This window comes from Zonotrichia albicollis, chromosome 1 (assembly GCF_047830755.1).
Source record: "Zonotrichia albicollis isolate bZonAlb1 chromosome 1, bZonAlb1.hap1, whole genome shotgun sequence".
NCBI lineage: Eukaryota > Metazoa > Chordata > Aves > Passeriformes > Passerellidae > Zonotrichia > Zonotrichia albicollis.
Window position 1 is genome coordinate 112,764,250 of NC_133819.1, and position 23,585 is coordinate 112,787,834.

The 23,585-nt window shown below is 39.7% G+C and overlaps 1 protein-coding gene and 1 long non-coding RNA gene across 7 annotated transcripts in view; one reads left to right on the plus strand and one right to left on the minus strand.

The window, feature by feature from the left end:
* SPIDR (scaffold protein involved in DNA repair) overlaps nt 1-23,585 on the plus strand; it is a 196,275-nt gene that overhangs the window by 125,472 nt on the left and 47,218 nt on the right. For all 5 annotated transcript variants that reach the window (XR_012582369.1, XM_005479279.4, XM_074550682.1 and 2 more), the window contains exons 9-10: nt 1,694-1,904; nt 3,752-4,002. Coding sequence is in view for 4 of the 5 variants with exons in the window: in XM_005479279.4 (XP_005479336.2) it covers nt 1,694-1,904; nt 3,752-4,002 (462 nt within the window). In the remaining variant the exon portion in view is untranslated. The remainder of the gene's footprint in view (nt 1-1,693; nt 1,905-3,751; nt 4,003-23,585) is intronic.
* LOC141730741 (uncharacterized) lies at nt 14,363-20,354 on the minus strand. Of its 2 annotated transcripts, none has more exons than XR_012582374.1 (3): nt 20,250-20,278; nt 19,643-19,744; nt 14,363-18,035 (listed from the first exon to the last, which is right to left on the minus strand). It is a non-coding gene; the product is annotated as an uncharacterized LOC141730741 (long non-coding RNA). The 2 variants fall into 2 exon arrangements; XR_012582373.1 differs by having other exon boundaries at nt 14,364-18,035; nt 19,643-19,747; nt 20,250-20,354.

A 23,585-nucleotide genomic window follows, 5' to 3' on the forward strand; every position in this document is an offset into this window, starting at 1 on the left:
ACTTTGCTGACCAAGCTAATTCCTTAGTTTTAATCATGTAATGCACAAAATAATCAGACAATGTCAGTTTGGCAGCCTTGTGAACTATTTTCATGCTCTAAACTGGGAGCTTTGTTAGCAAATGCATCTGAAGTCAAGAGACTAGGTGTCCCTCAGAGATGAACTGCTGCTCCCCTAAATCTGGGGAGCTCACAGATGGCGATAAGGCTTCATCGTGGTGAAGTTCATGCCTTAGTTTTATGCTGTAACTTTTCATTAATTTTCTGTTTCAAATAATAACTTCTGTGAGTGTTCACATTAGAAGCAACACATCTTGTTCATAATTTATATTTAAATGTATCCTTTTTTGACAGATCATTTGGCTGTTGTTTTATTTTCCTAATTATAAAATAACAGAGATTATATTAAAAGCTTGCTGCATGTCTTCCTATGCCTTTGAAAATATGAATACATCAATCTCGCTTTAGCTATCCACTCTCTAAAGAGTGAAGGATTCTGTTGTGAAACAGACCATGGTGAAGCTCTTGTATGGACTGAGATCAGAAAAAATTATATTTGAGTGTTTCATTGTTTCATTTTGCTTTTTAACTCTGTAGGTTATATTTTGAGAAACAATGTCACAGGTGTGGAAACTTCCTTCACCTCCATAATACAACTGCCGAGCAGTCCAGAGACTGAAGTTGTGAAATCAGGTCAGCAAAGCTTTGCTGCTGAGGCAGGAGCATTGATTGATGCCTTGGTGATAAAAATCTAATAGAAGAAAAATACAGGCTGTGGTAAAGTCACCAAGTGGATTTTGGTCTGTTTTGATGGTCTGTAGGAAATGAGATTACTGGTTGGTTTTGTTAGCTGACTTCATTAGATGTGTGTCCTGTGAGTATAAAAAGTGTACTTCTAAATGTGCGATTGTGATACCAGCATAAAAACCCAACATCAGCACATGCTTTGGCATGAAATTAGTGTGTGTTCAGAGATTCTGCAAACATTCTCTTAATCTGGTGGGTAAGAAATTGCTGCTTGTGGAGCTGTTAGGGAGTTTACATTGGCACTAGAAGCCAAAACTGGATCTAGGAGGGCACATTTATGACAGTGACAAACACACAGGCAAGATAATATACAGCGGATTGTAAGAAAAACATGGGATTTTGCTTTTACAAAATTAGAGGAGGAAGGAGCATCTTGCTGCCAGCTGCATGAGAATGGATTTGGGTTGGTGGGAAGCACTCACCAGAGGGAAATGTCCTGCAAGGGCCAGGCTGGGTCCAGTGCATCAGTGGTCTGAATTAACATGGAGCAGGTTTAATAGTCTCATTCATGGCTTTTACCTCACTGACTGTGTGCAGAGAGTCCTGGTGCTCTGGGTTCTGTGCTGACAACATGGAGACACCAAGGAGCACTTGTGTGAAGCCAGATGGGGCTTGTGGGGCTTGGCAGCTCAGCTGGCTTCCAGGTGTGACTTGTCCCTGGATGCAGTGGGTCTCCAATTGCCCAGGGCTATGCCTGAGCTGAGACAGCTCCAAGCCAACTCTATCTGTGGGTAATTTGCAAATTGGATAACACACCTCTGCAGTGTTTCAGTGGTAACTATGGAAAAAGGGAGAGAGAAATGCAATGCAATACACATTTTAAATCAGTGCTTATCCGTAATTTAACTTGTAATGGATTTGATGCCACTTAAATTGTTTTTTTCCAGGCAAAAACTGCTTCTCCACAATGCAGATGTTCCTGTTATCATGAACACCTACTTTAGTCAGAAGGTGCTACGCAGTGAACATTCAGAAGCCAGAGAGAAGACATATGGTCTTACAAAGATGCTTATCAGGAAGAATATTATATCTTTGGCACAGACCTTCAGTCTTGATGACGTCGATGATAAGTTACACCAGGAATCTTCAAATAATCAGGTACAGTCCATTTGGTTCACAGTGAAGCACTGGGTAAGAAGTTAGTGAGCAGATGTTTGGAAATCATGAGAAAAACAAAAATTCTAAATTACTGACCTGTTTGGTTTCCCCTTTCATTTAGTCAAGGCTGAATAATATACAGCCTTTAATATACTTAAATATTATTAAAGTGTTTACTTTAATAATATTTTCTTAGTGGAGGCTCTTGGTCCATCCAAATGCTGAACTGCTGTGAGGTTATTTTGCTGAAATCTCACTACTGTGCTAAATAGTAAATATAACTTGTTTTTTCATTGATTTTTCTCTTATTCTTTATAGCTGAATAGCTAAAAAATAGCTATAAAATAGCTGTTTTCTTCTAACTCACTCAAGATACTATTTAAAATAAATATTCCTTTTCCCTATTCCTATGTCTTAACTCATTTGCTTATAGATCCTATCCTTTCTTTAAAGCATCAATTGATAACATCACCCCCCATTCCCACCCCTTCAGTTTGTTTTCCTACTTTCACTTTATTTGTATTAAAATGACTACTGACTCTACATTTCTGTAGCTGTGGTTGTACAAGCCAAGGTATTTTAAGAGATTTGTTTTCTTCACAGTGTGTGCCAGCACTTTCTGAAAGCAAGGCTCTTGTAAAAGCTTTATATTGGCTACCTAAATGATTCTTAATATTTGACAAGTTGGCCCTTCAAGTTTGAAGAACCATGAGTGTCAACATTTTGTGTTTGCTTTATATATAATTCCCATTATAGGCCTGGGAATTAAGAAGTTATATAAATCAAATCCTAATTGAATTTCTTGCTTCAACTCTAACTTGTAAAAAGCTTCTACGGTGGTATTTGAAAACCAGAACAATTTACTTGTTCCCCTCATGGCTCCTAACAAACAAACCACTTCATTTAGAACTTGGTAGACAAGTTTTATTGCAACCACTTGGTAGACAAAGAGCACTGTCGTACCACAATTTTCTTGTAAATTCTGCAAATCCTCCTTCTTTAAATACTGCAAATCCTCCTTCTTTATTGGTGTATAATACTTATGGCACAGTCAGTGATTCTCTGAAAACCTTATTTCACACATAACTATTTATAAAAACAGGTTTCATTGTGAAAACAGAAATTTGGCTCATGCTGTAGAGGGACCTATATATATAGACCATGTTGATCTATGCTTGCATACAATCTTTATCAAGAAAGATTTATTTTAAAATTAAGATAAATTACATTTCTCTTTTGGATTAAGGCAAACTGTAATATTAATGAAATTTATTTTGCAAGTTTGGAAGGTTTAATTAATAAAATATGTTTTGAAAGTAGTGGAAAAATAACGTTATGGCTTTAAAAGTTTTGTATTTTTCATTAATAATCTAATTCTTTTACACTGAAATATTTTCCATTGAAATGTAAGTCTGAGGACTAGCTTATTAGTCTATAAAACTAGACACCTATTCATTTCCAACTTTGTTTAAAAGTCCAGAAGCATTCAAAATGAATTTTAGCTGTTTTTTAAGAGGAGGAACAGAACACCAAAATAAAACTCCATTCAAGGGGAAGAATCAATATCAGTTCTGTTCTCCTGCTGGTGTCACCGTCATCTCTCAGGGGCTGTTAACAGAGCACCAGTTAAATACAGGAGCACACCTTGTGTGCAACATCCTTGAGTGTTTGTTGAAAATACACAACAAATAACTGGCCACTAGACTGTAAGTTACTTTTGGAGCAGCAAGTATTTCAAAACTGATTTTGCACTTGCAACTTGATTTTTCATGAGGGCATTTTCCTCTCTAGTTCTACATAATTTCATTTCTCTGGAATGTTTCTCTTAATGGGTTTTCCTTCACCAGGTTCCTTGTGCTCCACAAACCCATAACAACGGTGATTCAAAACGGCATCCCTTAGCAGCGAGTGCTGTTAATGATTCTCTGCTTGAAATGGTGGAAAGCCAGGGAGCAGTGGGATGGAGAGAAGTGCAGGTCCAAGTTGTTATCCAAAGGGTGTACTGCTTGCCTGCAAGAGAAGGGTACAGAAGCCACACTCCAGGCAACAAGCCTCTTTGTGCAGCACCTGTCACGAATTCAGATCCACCAAACGTTAGGTGAGTAATGAGATGCATGGGAACTTTTTTGTTGAGGCTGTGATATATGAGAAACCAAACCTCTTTGGTTTGAGTGAGTTCAGAAATGTCATTCCTGGTTGTCAGCTCGTGGGGAATAAGCACACTCAGCAAGAAAGGCATGGGGCTGTTGTTGGGCGTGGTGTGGTTCTTTAATAGGCATAGTGTGACACAGAAGTAGTCCTGCCCAGAGAAGGGAAGGGTCTGTCTATGGTTTATGTCATCCACAGATGACAGGAAGATTGAAAATGAATTAATGAGAAGTTAATTGAGAACATCATATACTGTTCCTTGAGTTTCACAGAATTGTTGTTACATCCCATTTGCCTATTTCAGTCTCTGGTATGCTCTGCTAGTAAGTTATGCTTGTGGTCTTTTGAAACACAAAAAAAATACATAGACACAGAAATGAAGGGCTTTTCTATAATGAGGATTTTGCACAGATGCTATTAAAGAAACATAGGAGTATACTTGCATTGTGAAGTCATTGGAAAAAGATGCTGTTGACTTCTGGAAATCTGGAGGCCACAGCAGTTAAGATTCTTCTGCAGTAAAAAGTGTTGTGGTGTCAAAACATAACCAGCAGTGCAGAAATGTTACATGCAAACCTCATGGAACACACAGCTTTCAGCCAGTTGTTTTAGCCTCTTATATTTTAGTCTTTGCATCCTAACACTGTCCTGTTTACAGTGGAGGGAATCAAGAATTGGACCTTGTTTTCTTAAATACCAAAGATATGGCAAACAGTTTTCTTTTCTGACCAATCCTGAACTGTTGAATTCTTTCCTTCTTCTTTTGTGATTCTCAAGGTTTGAGACCAAAGACTGATTTCAGTCTTTCTCAGCAACACTGGGTCTGAGGTAGCTGAGTCTGTTATTGCATTTTCCCTTTGATTTTGCACTAACCTTTTATTCATGTTGGTTTAAAATATTGAAAGGTAAGATGTATCAGATTTTTTTTTCACTCAGGAAGACCATTAAAGTAAGTTATAGTGGAAGAGCTTGTATTAGGGTTCTAAGTTCAGCCTTTCAGGGAATAAGCCAACATTTCTTCCTATAGAGTTTGGGACTTGAATGGAGATGTGCAATTAGTTTAACAGGTCCTGTTGCGAGCTCTCCAGATGTAATTTGCAATAGGCTTTGAAAGCTTTCTTCAAAGTTTTGAGTAATTTTAATTCCTCTAAGCCACTCTGCAGGTGGATAGTGGTGTCCTCAATGGTCCTTCTTCTTGAGCTTTTGAAATACTAGAATCCTCTCAATTCTTGCTACTTTGTAAGCTTCTGGGTAATTCACAGCACTCATTGATCAATAAAATTCCTCCGGAAGGAATTTAGGAAGATTATTCTTTCCTACCTTGATCATCACCCACAGGAAAGTAATTATCAACAGTCTGGTCCCTGACATTTTTAGGAGCTCTTTTACATATAATAGTTACATTGAACATTATTTTTAAAAAAGTAATTGATACATCTTGTTGTCTGGACTCATTGCTTTGTATTGAATTCATTCTTTATAAATAAACACATATATTTTTTAAAAAGTAAGAAGAGAAGTACTTTATCAGCCCACATCAATATGTGGCTTTGAGGACAGTACTCCTCAGTGTAGATTTTTTTCCAGAAGGCTACATTTGATCAAATGTCAGGGCACCTGACAGACTGTTATTCAACCTGATTTTTTCATTTCCAACTCTTAACCAAAAGTACACTCAAATTGCAGTCTCACAGTTTGAGGTAGTTAACCTGCCTGAGCCCACACCCTTCACAGGAATGGGGTGAAAGAAAACAGAAATCTCAGGTTGCACTTCTTATGTCAAACATGAAATAGAAATAAAATAAAAAATGAGAGCTTGTTGCTTCTGCGTGCATACTGTAGCTGGGTATTCTCATGTGCAGTTGTTAACTGGTCTCTTGAAAGTTCCTCAAATTTCATAGAAGTCTCAGCTCAGAAAACAGCTTGTTTGTTGTTCACAGCTATCAGACTGTGTTTGGGATCCTGAATCAAAAAAACCAACCCACTTTCTCGTTTGCAAAGAGGAGAAGGAACACTTCTTTTACAGACTGAGGAATGAAAAACACCTCTTGCTGCTTTATCAGCTATTTCCATGGCTGATAAACATCCACATGAGACTTCTCCTCTACCAAAAATGTCTGTGTCTGTCACCTGATAGTGAGCAAAAGGGTCCAACGCCCTCTGGCAGTCCTTTGAACCAACTGTTGGCTTATTCTTTTGTTACAAAAAAATCTTACTTTTTCCTTTTAAAATTTCTTTCTGTGAAGTAAAACTGCCAGGAAAACAAGGTTTGTATTTTATGAGGCAAGATGAGTTAGATTACTCATTGTTTCATAGACAAAAATTTCTAAATAGGTATCATGATAGATTAATACCTAATTGATTTGTATTTTAAACAGGCAGTTCTACTGCATATCTTCTTTTGTAGCACTCCACAATAACCTAGATGCTGCTGTCACAGGGAAGCATGAAAACCACCACAATAAGCTGAAAAGAAGCATGAAATTAAACGTGGAGTAGGGGAAGTGATGCATTTGGTTCAAGGCATCCAATTTCTAGTAAGAGTATGGAATTGTGGCAGAAATCTCTATTTTGATTGTAAGGAAATGGATTAATTTAATTGATTATAACTAACGCTTGTGGAACATAGAAACTACAGGGCTGCCTATGTGCATTAGCATTTATTGTTCATAAATACACGTGTGGAATATGGCCTTTTACTGATAGACAAAGGGATATGTTTGAAGGGTTGAAGTTGGCTCAGCTGAAGTATTCAAAGCATTTTCCAAGGATGCTGAGAAATCTTTGCAGAGATTGAGGAGTTCTCCGGCTTCTGTTGTGCATAAATTGGATCCACATTCCCTGTATTATTGTTGAAATATTTGCCTTTCCCCCCGTAACTAACTGCTCTTGCAAATGGACTTTTCATGCTGAAGGAGTTTCTTGGGAAAAAAAAAAAAAACCAGAAGAAAATATGACTCGCTGTGACTGTCTGCCCATTTCCAGCATTCCTGGCATACTTTTTGCTGCCTTTTCCCCTCTGATGGCAGAGAGATACTTTTGTTAATGACACAACAACACATGTTTGTCTAAACCCAATTGTTTTGATTCTTTTCTGAAAATGTCCTGGCTTACAAGTATGAGGATCCCAAAGAGACTCCTGTCAACCTGAGGAGCTCACTGGCTCAGAGGTGTCTGACTCACTGAGCCGGCCTTGTACTTTGTGTTCCTGGGATAAAGCAGTGTATAATTTGGATTTTGCTCCTGCCAGTATCTGTTTGTTTTGAGCAGGCCACGTGAGATTAGTAAAAAATAGAGCTGGTCAGTGTTGTGCCTTAAAGGACAGGGCTGGGTGTGTGGCTGTCAGTGTCACTGAAATAGATGCACTTTTAGGACTATGAGGCAGTTAAACTGGTCAGAGCACTCGCAGGATTTGTGTGAGGAGGCTGGACAGAAAAGGGTGTTGTCATGAAGGAGGAACTAACCACTGCTGGTAGAAAACAATGTTAGCTGTAGCTGTGAATCCACACTTTAAAATCTGTGGGTGACTAGACAAATTTTCCATTCACTTCTCTCGGCAAGTTTTGACCCATTTCCTACCTGAACAAAACCTGCTATAGCTTTCTATTCCAGGAACAAAAGAAAGACCTTACATTTACTTTAAAAATTAGAGTGATCTGCATCTCTGCACTACTCATGTGCAGTTCTTTCAGTTTTGCTCTTTATTTTGTTTTCCATTTGCCAGATCACAGAGCAGTGGAAAGGTCTGCCACCATGCAAGCAGGACCCTTGGGGAGCAAAATATTTAGAAGAGATGAGGATTTGTTTGAGTGCCTGGAAGAAATAGAAGTGAGGAAAATCACATTTCTCTTTCTGAGCAGGCCCAAAGAAACATGATAGTCAGTCGCTGTAATTCATTGTGGTCTAGCAAGTTGTTGCAAGTTTCCAAGTAGTCTGTTCATATGTAATTCTTTGTAAAACAGTTTTCTTGGCAAGTGATAATCCTGTAGAACTAATTAATTTCTTAGTTGGATTTCCTTTTTCCCCCCTCTTTTTCTTCATTCAGTGATCTTTGCTGTATATCTTAACACAAATCTAGTCAATGGGTTAACCTGTCTGGCAACATGCACGACTAAAATGGAGTGTCAGATGCTGCAACTAGCATTCCAAGGAGATGGATTAATACAGTGTAAGGTTGTCCCTTTGGTATGGAAAATATACCTTAAGTTTTATAAAGCATAATGAAATTAACAACAACATAAAAATCTCTGGAGGTATTCTTATTTGAAAAGAGCCCAGATTGGAAAGGACTGTCATGAAAGATCCATGTTCACAGATGCTAACATCTGTCAGAATGTTTTTTGTGGCTGACTTAAATCTGTTTACAGCATTCCATTTGTTTTTTGTGTTTTTTTTTTCAACAAAACATTTTAAACGGAATGGTCATAAATGCAAGTTTTAAAAAATTACATTATGTTTCTGGGATGTGATTTTTCAAGTGGAAAATAAACAGGAAATAAGTAACTGAAATGCAGTAGAAAGTACTCCATAAACTAAAAGGTTTCTCTATTTTTCCCCCTTTTCAAATCCTTCTCCGAAGTGAAGATACTGCTCTTAATATTCTTGCAAAGTAGTCTAATTGCTACTTGACAGACTTATAATAGTTCTCCTAATAGCTGTGGTTCCAGCTCTAGTAACTGGTTTCTGCTTTGAAGTCTCTCTCTCTCTTTTTTATTCACAGTAAAGACTCCCTGACACTTGGATTATTCCCTTTTGCCTCCACCCTGCTCTATTTGTAATTCTCAAACTGGAGCCACCAAAACAGAGAGTAAGGACAAAAGACTGTTGGAAAAACAGCTTTAGTATCGCTCTGTCCAACTAATACTTTAAATTGCCTTATGCAGTTAGTAACACTGTAGATTCCCCAGGCTGTTGTCTGGAGAGCCCTGAAAGTCTGTTTTCCCTGCTGATGCTGCAGACAGCTAGATGGAACTTGGGCTACTTCCAGTGCCACCGTAGTACAACAATTTGTTAATTTGACATTGCTGTTTATTTTCCAGTGCTAAATATTTACATAACCTTATTCTGTCCAAGGGCAAGGTGAAAGCACTGTTATCTGATATGCTCTGTACAAATGAAAAAAAAAGGACCCCTCAATGTACACCAGCGTTTTTCGTCCCCGTGCCGGGAATAGGCAATTAAACAATTTGCTGTTGCTCTAAAATATGTCAGGGTAGTGGTAAAAAATGCTGGTGCAGAAAAGAGGCTCAAGAAGACGATGGCCAGCACAGACCATAAGTGTGACAGGGATTCAGTCTCCCTGGAAAGCAAATGGACAGGAATAGAAACCAACTATTAGATGGCTAAGTATACTGTGTGTGCAGGCTCCTGTATGCATTTGGGAAAAAGGAGACTCTGGTTGCTTTATTTCCTCCATACTCAAGTGCTTAGACTGATCAGTAAAGCACCCATGTGCTCACAGAAGGCAGTCAGACACACCCCAAGCCTTTCTTTTTTGGTCAAGAAGGAGGAGTAGCTCTACTAACTGATGTATTCCCCATGATGGAGAAATTGCAGGAATACCTGAGTAGCACAGAGACAGGTAAGTGCTATAGAAGCATCATTATGTAGAGCTGTGTGTCCCCACCATTTACCTTGCAACCACACAGTTTCACCTCGCACCTCTGATGATGGGGAAGCTTTATTGCACCTCATTTCCCACCACTCTTTGCTTCATGGCTGTATGCACCCAATTGGTTGTTTTGAGGGACTGTGTAAATGGTGAGAATGGGAAGAGTAAGGTGGTCTCTGTACATTATCCTACAGTAGAGACCAGTCTAGGGAGAAAAAAGCAAACTTGAAAATGTAATTTGCCAGCCCTAGAGCAACAATCAAACTATGTGCTGTTGTACATTGGGTGGTTTCAAACAGGAATAGTAATTTTCCAGCACCTGTTATTTGTCAAGACTTATTGTAAGATGGCCTACATAAAAGGTATGGAATCTTACCCCCAGCTTTGACCTTCCCCCTGAATTTTTGTATGTCTGAAAGTTACGTGGTTGATAGAACTGAGAGCAGAAATCTTCCATGTGTGTTTTGCACCTCTGCATTTCACTGACTATACCACTTCCTGGATGAAGCGTTAAAAGTTGTGCTGAAGCTCTCAGAAACCTTTGTAAAAGTCAGATTGTGTCTCTGGAATTTGTTTTTCTTCTGCCATCGTACCCAAAGGCAAGAACCTTGAGCAGTGATAAATGTTATAAATGCCTGGGTGGAGGTGAGCTAGCAGTTGGGAGAGAAATTTTACCACCTGAATATTGCACGGAATTTCTTTGCCATTTGTCAAGTAAGCAGTCTTTGTATGCACAGCCTTAAGTATCTGCAGAGGTAGTGCATGTGCAGAAAAACATCAACACAGATTTTATGTAATAGCAATTTTCCAAAATGGAAGATTCTTAGAAATAACTTTCTATCATCAGCTTTGTAAAAGCTTCTGTTGTATGTAACAGATCATTACTCCTTGGAGAAGTATTACAAAGATACTCTTTTGGGGAAAAGGAGGTCTTGAGTCTCAAAGAGTCAGGAATACACAGTTTTGTGCAATCAAGGGTATGCTCTATTAATTAAGACAGACTTTGAAAGGGAAAATATTGCTGAAACATAGGCCTTGACATCTATATTTTAAGCTCTTCTATGCTTTCTTTTATACAAGGCAAAAGATGAAGGTACAGCAAACAGTGCAAATAAAACAAAGCTCCTCAGAGAAGACAATTAGTTCTTTCAGTAAGCACTGTGGTTTAAAATTGGTATGTAAGTTAGAAATGTGAGAAGGTTATCTTATGTTCATGTGCCAATCCTGACTGGTGGCTGCTGGTTTTGTTCCATTTATCACAGCCAAAGGCAGTCAGCAGCATCACACTGGGTAGGGTGTGCTTTCTTTTTTGGTCAAGAAGGAGGAGTAGCTCTACTAACTGATGTATTCCTCATGATGGAGAAATTGCAGGAATACCTGAGTAGCACAGAGACAGGTAAGTGCTATAGAAGCATCATTATGTAGAGCTGGGCTGAAATCCTCAATCTTATTTCAGTTAATGCTTCAACTCCCTCTTTGACTAAAGGGCACTTCACAGGATTTGGAGAGGAACATGCTCCTCAAATGGGAAAAGTGATGAGCAAGGGCCTGGGATGGCCTTACTGCATATTTCAGTTCACAGGGTAAGGGCTTCAGTGGGTTGGCAGTTAAAACAGATTTTGTTATTTTTTAGTTTTAGTCCTACATTGAGAAAAAATGTATTATTTAACTGATACATACTGCCTGATCTTTGTTCAAATTGGTTTGTAACATGCTGATTTAGCTGCTTGATTGGAGGTGTGTGTTTGACTGCAGTGGGGACAGCATGCTTTACATGTGCCTGAGGCTAGGAGTGAATGCAAAGTGTACTTCAGAGGTGTTTCACATTGACAGGCTGAGAGGGCTGGGGAGCCTGGAGGAGAGAAAGCTCCAGGGAAGAACTCAGAGCAGCCTTCCAGGACATAAAGAGGCCTTGCAGGAAGGCTACAGGGACTTTTTACAAGGACATGCAGTGATAGGACAAGGGAGAATGACCTCTAAATGAAGGAGCTTGGGTTTAGATTAGATATTAGGAAAAAATTCTTTACTGTGAGGGTGCTGAGACACTGAAACAGGTTGCCCAGAAAGATGATATGGGTGACTCCTCCCTGGAAGTGTTCAGAAGCAGGTTGGATGGAGCTGTGAGTAACCTGGTCTGCTGGGAGCTCTGGATTTCCTCTCTGAGGCAGCAGCTTTCCCCACTATTGAATTCAAATATGATCTAGTCATGACAACTACAGATGTTCTTGTCTTTGTGCTATAACAATGGGATTATGCATTTTCCACTGCCTCTGAACAAATGCCAACATTTGTAAATTCTGTTTGACATGAGGAAAAATGTGCAAGGAAATTAATTTGATTGGAACAAGTTATGTCACATCTTCAATATGGAGCTATAAATTAACTGGCTGTATTAACATAATGTAAGTGGGAAGTGGAAGACAATGTTAGCAAAGACACTCGGTGTCTAATCTTTCCAAAAGTGTTTTTAATTTCTTTATTTCTATTTAATTTAATGCTAAGTGGATATTTCCTTTCCAAGGGAGCTGAAAACTGCCAAAGCTTTCTTGCTGCAGCTTGGGCTGTTTAGTCATGCTTGAAAATATCTGGGTCAGAAGCTCATCTATACCTTGGTGCTTCTGTGTATCTGAGTCACCTTTTTTATTTGGACTGCCAGGGTTTGTGGGAGAATTGTAGCAATAACATCCTGAGAAAACAGGTATTTGAAGTGGATGCATGAACTGTTAGGAAAATCAGTGTCTCTCAGGCTGTTTATGTTTCAGCAGTGCAAGTGGGAGGGGGCTCTACTAAGGTTGTGGATTTTTAAGAAATCATTTGGAAATCAGCTTATATGTACAAGGAGAAGGGGGAGAATTTGAGGCAAAAAGAGGTGTCACATCTGGTTTAGAGGTTGCAACTTCAGCAAATCAATGAATTGCAATCAGATAATTTCTTTTTGAATGCTTGCAAGGGTTGCACCTCATAGGATAACCTCTGTATGCTAGATTTAGGAAACTCCTGTGTAGACAAATGAGTTGCATTCTGTGATTTGTTTGATCCCTGCTGAATTTGGGGGTGATCTGCCTGATTGCTGTTGCTATTTGGATAATGCAAATCAGAAATAATTAAAAAGTCATGCATTGAACAAAACCATGAGAAAGAAGAATCGTGATATTTGGAAATAAGATTTTGGGTTTTTTAAAGATAAATATACTTTTGGGTATTCTTCAATTTTTTTTTTTGATGAAGAACCCCAAATTTCCTGATTTTCCTTGTGAATAGAAGGATTTCCATTATAAAAGTGAAAATGAAAAATAAAAGCTAGGTATGATTCTTACTTATTGATTCAGGCTTGTGGTTAGCATATTGGATAGCAAGCCAACATGCCTGGCCTCCTTGCAAACACCTGAAGGATTTGTCTCTGTCTGAGGTCACCTGCTGAAATCCATAGAAGCAGGTGGTGGCAAAGTAACTGCTTTCATGATAAAACCATTTCAACAGAGCAGATAGACAGTCCAATGCTCAAATAATAATGAAGATTTTGTGTGTGCATGGTGTGGATTGATACGGATTGCTGATTGTTGTAGCACTTCATTATCCTGATGTTTTGGTCTCAATTTGCAATCCTTAGTTCAGCAGTCAAATAATAATGAAGATTTCGTGTATGCACGGTGTGGATTGATACAAATTGCTGATTGTTGTAGCACTGATGTTTTGGCTTAATTTGCAACCCATAGTTCCATGGAGGAGAGATGCATGGTTTTTTTCCTTTTTCTCTATATGTCCTGGATAAACCTGTCTCTTTTCATTTCTTCCCCCCCACAATTTAGTTTTGTATTTGGCACCAAAAAAAAAAAAAACTAAGTATATGCTGTAGTAAGTTTTTACAGCACACAGAAGTCCCGGGTGTAAAATGCTGTTAAATTCCGTGCATGTCACTCACTGCCTGTGTGGTTTATTGCAGCTGAAGCTGTGGCAGCACAGCACAGTGATATTCCAGCGAAACACAGGGATAAATGGCAAACTGGAGCTGCGTTCAGCCCGTGGGTCAGTCCCTGGGTGAGCAGACATTTCCTGCCTTTATCCCAGAGTTCCCTGGAAGGCCGGGCTGGGGTTGCGGGAGGGCACACGTGGGGTGTGTGTGTGTGTGTGTGTGTGTGTGTGTGTGTGTCTGTCTGTCTGTCTGTCTGTCTGTCTGTCCCCGCGCATCCCTGCACACGCTGTTCAGTAAACAAGCGGGGGAACCGGAGCGGGCTGGTTGGGAGCAGCGCGTTCATTCACACGGAGCGGCTCTTGGAAAGCGCTGCCTTTGCGCAGCCCTGACGTCCGGGCTGAGGGAAGCGGAGAAGGCAGTATTTATGTTTTCATTAATGCTTTTTATAGCTGCGAGCCAGCTGTAGCTAGTTAGCATTGGCCTAGGACATCTATTAGCGTGCAGACCTCTTACGCAGGATAAAGGGCTTCTGATGGAAACAGAGTTGTTACTCATGCTCCTCCCGGCCGCGTGTTTACACGGAGGCTGTTTGTGCTGACATAGGATATATATATATATATATATGTTAGAACATATTAGAACAGCATGCACCTTTCTAGCGAGCAAGTTTTCCAGGATTCAAGAGAATTTTGTGTAAGAACTTCTAGTGTAGCAAACGCTGAGATTTGCACCTTTAAATGGTGTATTTAAAGAGCTTAAGAGCTGTTCTATTTAAATAGTGCTATGCAGATGCTAAACTTATTTTGTGTTTAGCTTTCAGGCTATATTGTGAACAAGCAGCATTCCTGCAAGTCTTGAACGCACCAGTTTGGACTGTCAAAGTTTTTGCTATGAATGATGTAAGTGGCTGGCAGTAGCACAGGGTGAATTGGACCTAAGGGTTTGGTCTACAGAAATTGATGGCTCAGCTATCCTTCTATACTGAGGTTTTGTCCCAGTTTTTGCTTTTACGATTTTTTCCCCCTCTTCTTCTGGAAGCCAGTTAGTCAGGACGGTATTTAAAAATAAATAACAAAAGCGACTGTGAAAAAGAGAATGAGGAAGGCACGAGTTTTGTTTTTAAAGCTCCAGTATGACAAGCACCACGGTCTCTGCTATTTGCATCAATAAGACAATTTCCTTTCCTGGTCAGTCAGGGTTACCATTACAATTCTGACACCTCCATTCTTCCAGGCAACCACAGAGATACTTAAGGAAAAGTAGGAATTTTTTTCTACATTCTGCTTTGCATTTCTGTAGAAGGTGTGGAATGAACTCAGAGCTTTCTCACAGATAATTCAGTCCTGCTAATAGTTAAAGCTTTGGAATGGAAAGTTTCAGCACTGACTTCCCGCTCAAGTAGTTTTCTTCCTCTGAAAGTAGATTGTACTGACGACCATCATCTCTATTCCTCTTCTTCCCGGGTCTTTTGCCGCTACTTGCAGTGTGTTCTACAGAGAGAAAAGATTCCTTCCATGTGCTGTAAAACGATCTGAGCACGAATTTCCACTCCTCTTATCTTTGTCACAGTCCCACCAGCTGTCAGTGATGAACTCTTTTCAGTCAAGGGGAATTCAGAAAGTTCACTGTAAAAAGCTTTGTTTGCCTCTTTAAGCCTAACCTCATGAATGTGTTGATTACATCAGCCATCTTCATGTCAGAATTATACCTTTATGGTTCACAAAAAGAAGCTTTATAGTGCTATTCTTTTACATCTGCACGACAGAATCTGTGTGTGAAACTGCTGAGGAGCCCCACATGCCAGTGTAAACTCACATGGTTGAGCTATTGTCTTACCTAGACAAAAAGTCGTGTTATCTCCCAAAATTGAATCACTTCTAATCTTCTGTTCAGATAAATTTCCTCCACCCATCCATTTAGGTACACCACCCTTAATGATCCACTTGAGAAGAATGTGACAGGCCCTTGAAAGCCCTGTGAGGCTGTGGAAGCGCAGCTCATGAATTATGTGTGTTCAGTGCTACAGCCTTAGCCTCAAAACACAGGTGGGAAAACTTATGTCGGCAGTATCTAGACTTCCCTACAGATCGTGTCTGTGATTTGGTTCTCTTTTGCCTTTACAAATGTGGTCAAAGCACAGTCCGTCCTAATTTCAAAGTCAGCTGGTCTTTTGAGGACCAGAAGGATAATTTCTTACTGGGCAAATTCAAACTTTGATGTGCTCACATTCTTCCTTGTAATGCAAACCAGCAAACTTGTGTGGAATGTTTTGCACCAGGTTCCTTAAATCTGCTGGAAGCTTGTTGGGTGAGATCTGATAGAAAACATTTTTGATCGTTTTTACCATTCTGCTAAATGCTTCCTAAGCGTTAGGGCTTTTTATGCAGAAGGAAATGACCTATGTGGTGTCATCACATGCTGGCCCTTGGGCTTGTTTTGGACTTACTGTTCAGCATTCAGGGTCCTTGTCATTTGTTCCTCCTCATGCTCTTGTGACTGAAACAAAAACCTCTGCACAAGAACTTAGTTGGAGGAATGTGGGTAATTGGGAAAAGCAGCTTTATCCAACCAAGTATTCCCACAAAGATGGCTGGGACAACCAGCACGGTGCTGCCTGCTTTGGGTGATGTGGTCACAGATCATTGTGCCAGATACTGTATAGACCCTGTAGCCTAAAAAGCAATGTCTTTGTCCTTTAAATATTTGGCAAAGGTGTTTCTAGTGCTTTCTCAAAGTTCATACTTCTGTGTCATCTGACTAAACACAGCCAAATTTAACATAGCTGGATCTTGACTGCCCAGTTCTTTCCCTGAGTCAGTTGCCAGTTGTCATTAATTTTTTGTTTTATTATATGGCTAGTTTTTCCAACATGCAAAGAACATGTGTGAGGGCAAGGAGTCATTTCTAACCATGGCAAGACACCTGGTTATAGCATGGATTTTCCCATTCTTCAAATGCTGTCATAGTCTAGGATAGTACATAATTAGGTCCTCTAACAAAGTGAAATCATTTTTACTAAATCTGGCAGGAGATTTTTCGCTTATTTTTTGGATGGATTTTTCTGATTGCATGAGGATTGTCTTTTTCTTGTGTGTTCTGTCCACAGGATCCTGATGAGACACATGATGTGTGGGAGGCATGGATAAGAGAGAGATAAAGCTGTAATTTCTGTCATCAGGCAGTACTGGGTTGACAACTACTAATTTTATCTAATCTATTCACCATATACCTTACTCCTTATACTGAGTAATTGCCAGAAACTCCCTTCTTTGGCCCCTTTGCAAAACATTTAATGCATATTTTCTCTCTCTGTATGTGTCTGTATTGTGTTAGCGTATTTAATATCTCAGAAATAATTGTTTTGCCTGCTTGGAAAGAAGAAATTATTGTCTTGGGGTTCAGATGTACAAATGGAATGGATCCTGAAGAAGAGGGAGCTTTAAGGAGGTATTGGAAATTGGAGACCTTGTTGGTATGTTTTGGAAATCCATGTATACACAGTACAAATCACTACAGTAAAGATAAGGCAACAGAAAAAATTAACAGTGATTTCTATAAATTGTCCATTGTTCACACACACACACACACACACACACACACATTTGTTCCATCCATCTGCTGAAATTTGCTAAAAGCATGTGAGCAGTCTAAGCAAACTGCTGCACATCTCATGTGCCCAGTGTGAAGGGGCATGAACCTGGTTAAGGTTTCTAGACATTCTGTTGTAATTGGTACTTGTGCCCATGGAAAAAGAAGAGATTATTCATATGGTGCTATTTACCAGTAACAATTTTTCATTTCTGTTTTTATTTGGAAGTGCTGAGTTAAGATTTCAGATTAACTGAATTGATGGTCTCTGCTAAGATTGAAGTTACAGTGTCTATAAATCAATTGTCACTTCATGGTTTAACACGGAAAACTGTCAAATAGAAACATCTTATGTACCAACGACAGACAATATCTGAACTACTCCCTTACTCCCTTTGCCCCCTAGTTATCAGTGATCTCTAACTACCAGTTTCCTTCACCAGTTAAGTCCCATTTTTTCAATCACCCACATTTAAAATCTAAAAACTCAGATGTGTTTTTTTCTCAGCAGTACTTCTAGTGTGAGTATTTTCTTGCAATTAGTCAGGCTCACAGGTTTTCTTCATCCTCTTGTGAAGAAAATGTTGGCTGACCAGTCTTTTCCAAGTGAGGAAGGGGGTGGGAAGGCAAGATTGGAGAAGCATTTCCCTACTGGGCACTTTAGGTGAAGCATGAATGTACAGAAAGGTGTTGAAATCTTGGGAGAAGCTGTAGGCAGTAAGTGAGAGTGATGGTCTTGTTGGGCAGCTTCCCATGGGAGTTGGCAGGATGGTGATTGGTAAAAGATGTGTAGGGTTAATTCTTTTAATGAGCAAGTGCTCAACTACTCTTCCAGTCACTGGCTCTCCTGGCATGTGTCTGCTAAACTATCCTGTAGGGAAGTGGGAAAATTAAAAATAAATTCAAAGCAAGCCCTTTTTATTATGGAATTATGGCAATTTTCATTTTCAACATAATTAGTTCTGAAAACTCAGAACCTTCAACCCATGGCTGCCACTCCCCTCCTCCACTGGCCCCAGCAATGCAGAAAAATGCAGATAATCACAGTTTCCCTCTTTGCTGAGGCTTACCTGTGTGCGGAATTCTGGAGGAGATGAATGCCAAATACGTGGGGTGCACATTTAAACTCTGGTAATTTCCCACAGTAAAACTATTTTGTTATGCTCATCTAAAGGAATCTGAGTTTAGCTAGGGATTAGTAATAGAAACTTGTTCAGTGATATCTTGTCCGGTATTTTTCCCACTAAATGATTCTTGAATTACCTTTCATTTTCTGCTTCTGGCCTAGGGACTGAGAGTTCTCTATTCATCTCCTTAGCAGCAGCACTCAGTGGGTGTCACACACTTCCTGACAAACCCCTCTGCTTCTGAGAGAAGGAGGAGAGGGAAGACCCCCAGAGTGTGCTTGTGGAGAGGGCAGGGACTCCAGTGCTGGAGGGGAGCGGAGCAGAGGGGATGTTTGGGTGGGGGCCAGGGTGGCCATGGGGAAATGTGACCCCATGGGAGACTGCTGTGCTGGCAGGGCTGGGCGTGTGTGCCGGCACAGAGCGGGAGCCCAGAAAACATGTGGCTCCTGCTGTTGCTGAACCCCATGCTGCCAAATCTCCACGGAGGCCTCTAGTGTGGGTTCAGGAGCTTCTGGCAGCCGGGGGCTCTCTGCATTGCTCATTTGTCCTTTGGCTAGAGCTTGCAGAGCACAGCTCCATCAACAGCTTATCACATGCTCTGCTCCTCTCCCCGAAGCTCTCCAGTAGCACATGCCCTTTCTCCTTTCCCCTACTTTGTGCACAGCTTAGTGTGTGACCTGCTATTTCAGAGCACCCTCCACTTTGCTTGGCTTCTGATGGCATGTAAATGCACTGCCTTCCCAAAGAACTGAAAATCTCTTCTTTTTAAGACCTGACAATTAAGGTGATTACAAAATAGCTTGAGGGAGAATTAATTCAAGTTACATCACTGGGACCAGGCAATGTCTCAGCAAAGACAAGTTCAGCTCTCAGCGAAGTGTGTTTGAAAGCATGAGTAGTGTTTGTGAGCTGCAAACAGCCCCTGCCTGTAGGTAGCCTGATATTTTTCCACTATGAAAAATTCTTGTGACCTTTTATTTGCAAAGCTGTTTCAACTCCATTGTTTGCTGTGGACGTTTGATGTTCAGAGGGGAATGCCCTCGAGGTGGGAAAATGCCTTGTTTTCTTTGGCAGCGGCTGCAGCTGACTCTACCATGGAAACAGTTGGGGTTGGAAAGGGAGGAGCGGGACAGAGATAAAGGATAGGCTTTCCTCCTCCAGCCTGAGAGCTTCACGCCACCCCAAGCAGGAAATATTTCAAGATGCAGAACAGAGAGCTGAAGGAAAGCTGTTCCCAAGCCATCCTCCCAAGGAGGGCATAAACCACACTGTTCCATAAACCACTGTTCCACTGTGAGGGCATCACATGACACTTTCCATATGCATGAAGCAACAGGTGGGTGGCTCTTACCTGCAGTCTGACCCGGGGCTGCCAGAATTCCTCTTTCTTGTCCAGCAGTGGGACTCAAATGTCCCCTGATTCAAACAGTACTGGTCTGCTCAAGCTGTGGGCCTGCTAATACAAATAGACATTCTCTAACCATGTGTTGAGAGGCACAGGTGCAAAACACTCAAAAGAGATGTAATACCGGATTTCTGCCGAATACATATGTGTACTGAAAACTGAATGTGTCATCTGTTGATTTCAAAGTACTTAACCTTATCACCTTCAGATTCTAAACAGGAAGGTTTGGTAAGTTTTAGCTATATCTGCTTGTGAATTATATAAAAAAAACCAACAATCCACAAGAACACAACTTAGGATGTGTGTGGGCTTATATATATGTTTATATGAATGAATGTTGCATATAAATTCTGTGTTTACTCTTTCTAGGCCCATGTTTTTCTCCCAGAGCAGCACAGCCTGTTGCACTTTTGATTTTTTGGATCAGGCTGTTCTTTCCATTTTCTGCTGTTTTATCAACCATGAATTTCTGTTTTCACAGCACAAACTCAACATCTCTATACTAGTTTGCAGCCAGTACATATTTATATATTTATTAATTTTGAAGTCTTACCTTTCTCTGTCTCTTTCCCCTGCTCGGTGTTATACAATAGGAAGAGATGAATATTGCTAAATAGTTACTATTTGTTTGCAGAATTGATGTGGCATGTAAAGCAAATAATTACACATCCAAGTAGTACTGGTACTCACAGCTATTTCTCCTGCATACGCACATAAGGGATTTACACACTTGTAAGGTCATACTTTGCTTACATAAATGATCTTATCTTCTTGCACCCTGTGCTGTGTGGCATTCCAAACATTGTAGGGAACACGAAAAATGTCAGTAGTATATACAAATCACTTTGGCATATGGCATACACTATAGACCAGTTGCAGAGCATGTGGAAATACGGCAGTACAGCCATTAGAATTTTATTCAGGAATTTGTATTTCTTTTGATTGTTTCAGTAGTTTGTTCACTCAGTGTGAATAAAAGTTTTCTTCAAACAATTAAAGTGAGTTGGGCTAAGGAGCTGCTTCTCTGAAAGGAGCTGAGAAATAAAAAGAACCCCAAAAAGTGGCATTGGAGGAGAGAAGAGAGTCAAGGAATGTTGGGCATTGTGGCAGCACATTTTAAGGACTTCTGCTAGAACTGCAACACTGCAGGAGTCACTAACACTCACCCCAAGGTGAGACCAGAGGGACCAACATGTCCTGTTCACCCTGTGGGGAAGACGTAGAGAGAACACTCTGATTCTTGGATCTCATACAGGAAAATAAATCCCAGAATGTGTTAATCTGGGGTGGGGGGGTGGGAAAGGGAGGATAAGAAGGAGATGTGGGAAAAGAAGAGGAGGAGATGAACATTCATCTTAGTTATTGTGGTTATAAAGGTGTGCCTAGGATATGTCGATGAGGATTGGATTAGGTGGTAATTGAGTAACAATTAATTAATCAGATAATCATTAATTCTGACCAGATAATAAGGGAGGGTAGGAGAAACCGTGTGTTTAAACAAAGGTGGTTTTAGTTGGGTGCAACTATCTGTTGCTTAAGGGGGATGGAGGGAGGGGGCAACTGGACATTGCCATCTTTGTCAATAAATCCTTCAAACACAAATTTAGCCATTTTTTCACAGTGGATTGATCCAAGATTTGGCCCTGCTTCCTTTTTGTCCCATCATCTCCTCTCTTAGAGGTTGTATGTGCCTTCATTGCTTAAGGTCCGTGGGTTGCTGGGCTTTTCCCACTGGAGAAACACATCTCTCCATGTTACTCTCTTAAACTGATACAAACCACTGGTGAAGAGTAAGTAATTCTTAATAAGTAACTGAATCCTCTCTTGAATAAAAGAACATTTTAAGCTTATCTAGGTGTGTTACAAGTGGAGGGGAGAAGTGAACCCCAAGTGATGATACTTTTCTCTTATTTAAAAAAACAAAACAAGAAACAAACTATTTAACATGCAGAGGGTTTTAATTCTTGATTGTATTATCAGGGTCTTTTTACTTTTTTCATATTTTTGCTTCTTGTAACTCTGCTGAAAAATCTTGCTGTAACTGATAGAATACTAAAAAAAATCCTGATAATTCAGTTTCCCCTGCCTTAAAGACTGACAGACAGCTTCTTACTTTAAGTTAGAGTAATATAATGATATTAAGCATTTATGAAGGTATTTAAAACTGTCTGGTGATTGCTTTAAAGAGATTGAGAAAAATTTGCCCATAGCTTATTGGCATAGTCTTAGGTTGCCTTTATAAAAGAGAGGTTAGGTAAGAAACTGAGGGAAGATACTGCCATATGAATACTTGAAGTAATGATTCATTTAATGCTTTAAACAAATACAGGATTTTTAACTAGCCTATGTTTATTTAGGTCCAGATTATTATTTATGAGTTGCTTGACATTCCAAAAACCAGGGAACAAAAGACTCCTTACACATAATTTTCAAAGGTGTGGCAATCAGGTAGGATTACCTCTTTTACCATGTCATAATATCTTGATTCTTTGTTAGGGCATTTTACCCTTTTGTTATTGCCTATAAGAAATATAGTAAGCTACATACAAATAGTATTTCAATTTTTAAAATATTACTTTATTTGACTGTATTTTAGATATGTTAGACAGCAGTTAACATAGTTCTTAAATTTTCAATAAAATGAAGTAGAATGCAGCATTTTATCCCTCACGGGTAAGAAACTGCAATTTCTACACCAACTTTTAAAATAAATATGATTAATATTTGAAGTCGCATGACTAATAACACCAGCTGATAAATACTCCCAGTTTCTCTGACAGGCAGCAGGTTAACTAGTGAACAGTCAAAATATGCTACAGGAGGTTTTCAAGAAGGATCAGTTATTTAGCATAGCTCAGTTCCCAGGGAAGAACAGTTTATTCGTTTATTCTCCTCCTGTCAGTCTTGTTTTTTAATAATTTTGTTCTTGCCTCAAAGGCCAAGCTCTATGACATCTTTATGCATAATGTGGTGACACACCGTGCTGTGAAACTAATTCTGCTAAATATCTCTTGCCTGTTCCTTTGGAAGATTAAATCTTTGGTGTATTGTTTCATTGGACATCTGAGAAGCAAAATTTGCTTTATTGTTACTGACTTCTCCTTTTCTGGAGAATGTGTGACACCATTAAGGTGATACCACAAAGAGAACTCTTCTAGATGTTTGCGTGACATTTCAGAAAAACATACACCCGAGGTTTTGTTATACTGATGGTGCCCCAGATTATTTTTGAGCTACATTGGGGAGTTTATAGGAAATTGCTTCAAATACTGGAAGTACTAATAAAACCTTGGCCTTACCACAATTGTGATAAAATTTTGAAAATCAACCTCATCTTTGCATGCTGACTGGAAGGAGCTACCAGGTTTGGTAGTTTTCAAAGATTTGCCCATTTAGTGCAAACTCTTTGGACTTTGGTCTTGACAATTATTGAGGGATCAGGAGAGGAACACCTTTCCTAAGAAGCCAGGAGCCACACATCATTTAATAGATACAAGGAAGATGAGGCAATCCTCTGTATTTTCAGTAGCTAAGAATCACATAAAGTTTATAGTGCAGCAGGGGTGGTGTGTGTGCTATTAAATTTTCTCTGGAGAAAGTTTGTATCTGATTTGGTCAGAGGAGGAAGAGAGCTTTGATATCCAAGATCCATGTACAGTCAGGCCAGCATGTTCCTGCTTGTTGAGTTAGGATAAAGTTCAGCTGTCTGTACACACTGATCAAAACACATCTGATCTAGGTGTTCCTGTGGATTTCTCAGATAAATGAGTTGTAGTGCTGAGGGCTAAAGCCAGCAGAAATTGCAGTGTCCACTCAAGCCTCAGACCCCTCTACAGGATGTCTTCTTTCACTGGGGTGAATAAACTGTGTTTTATATTTGTTTAAAATT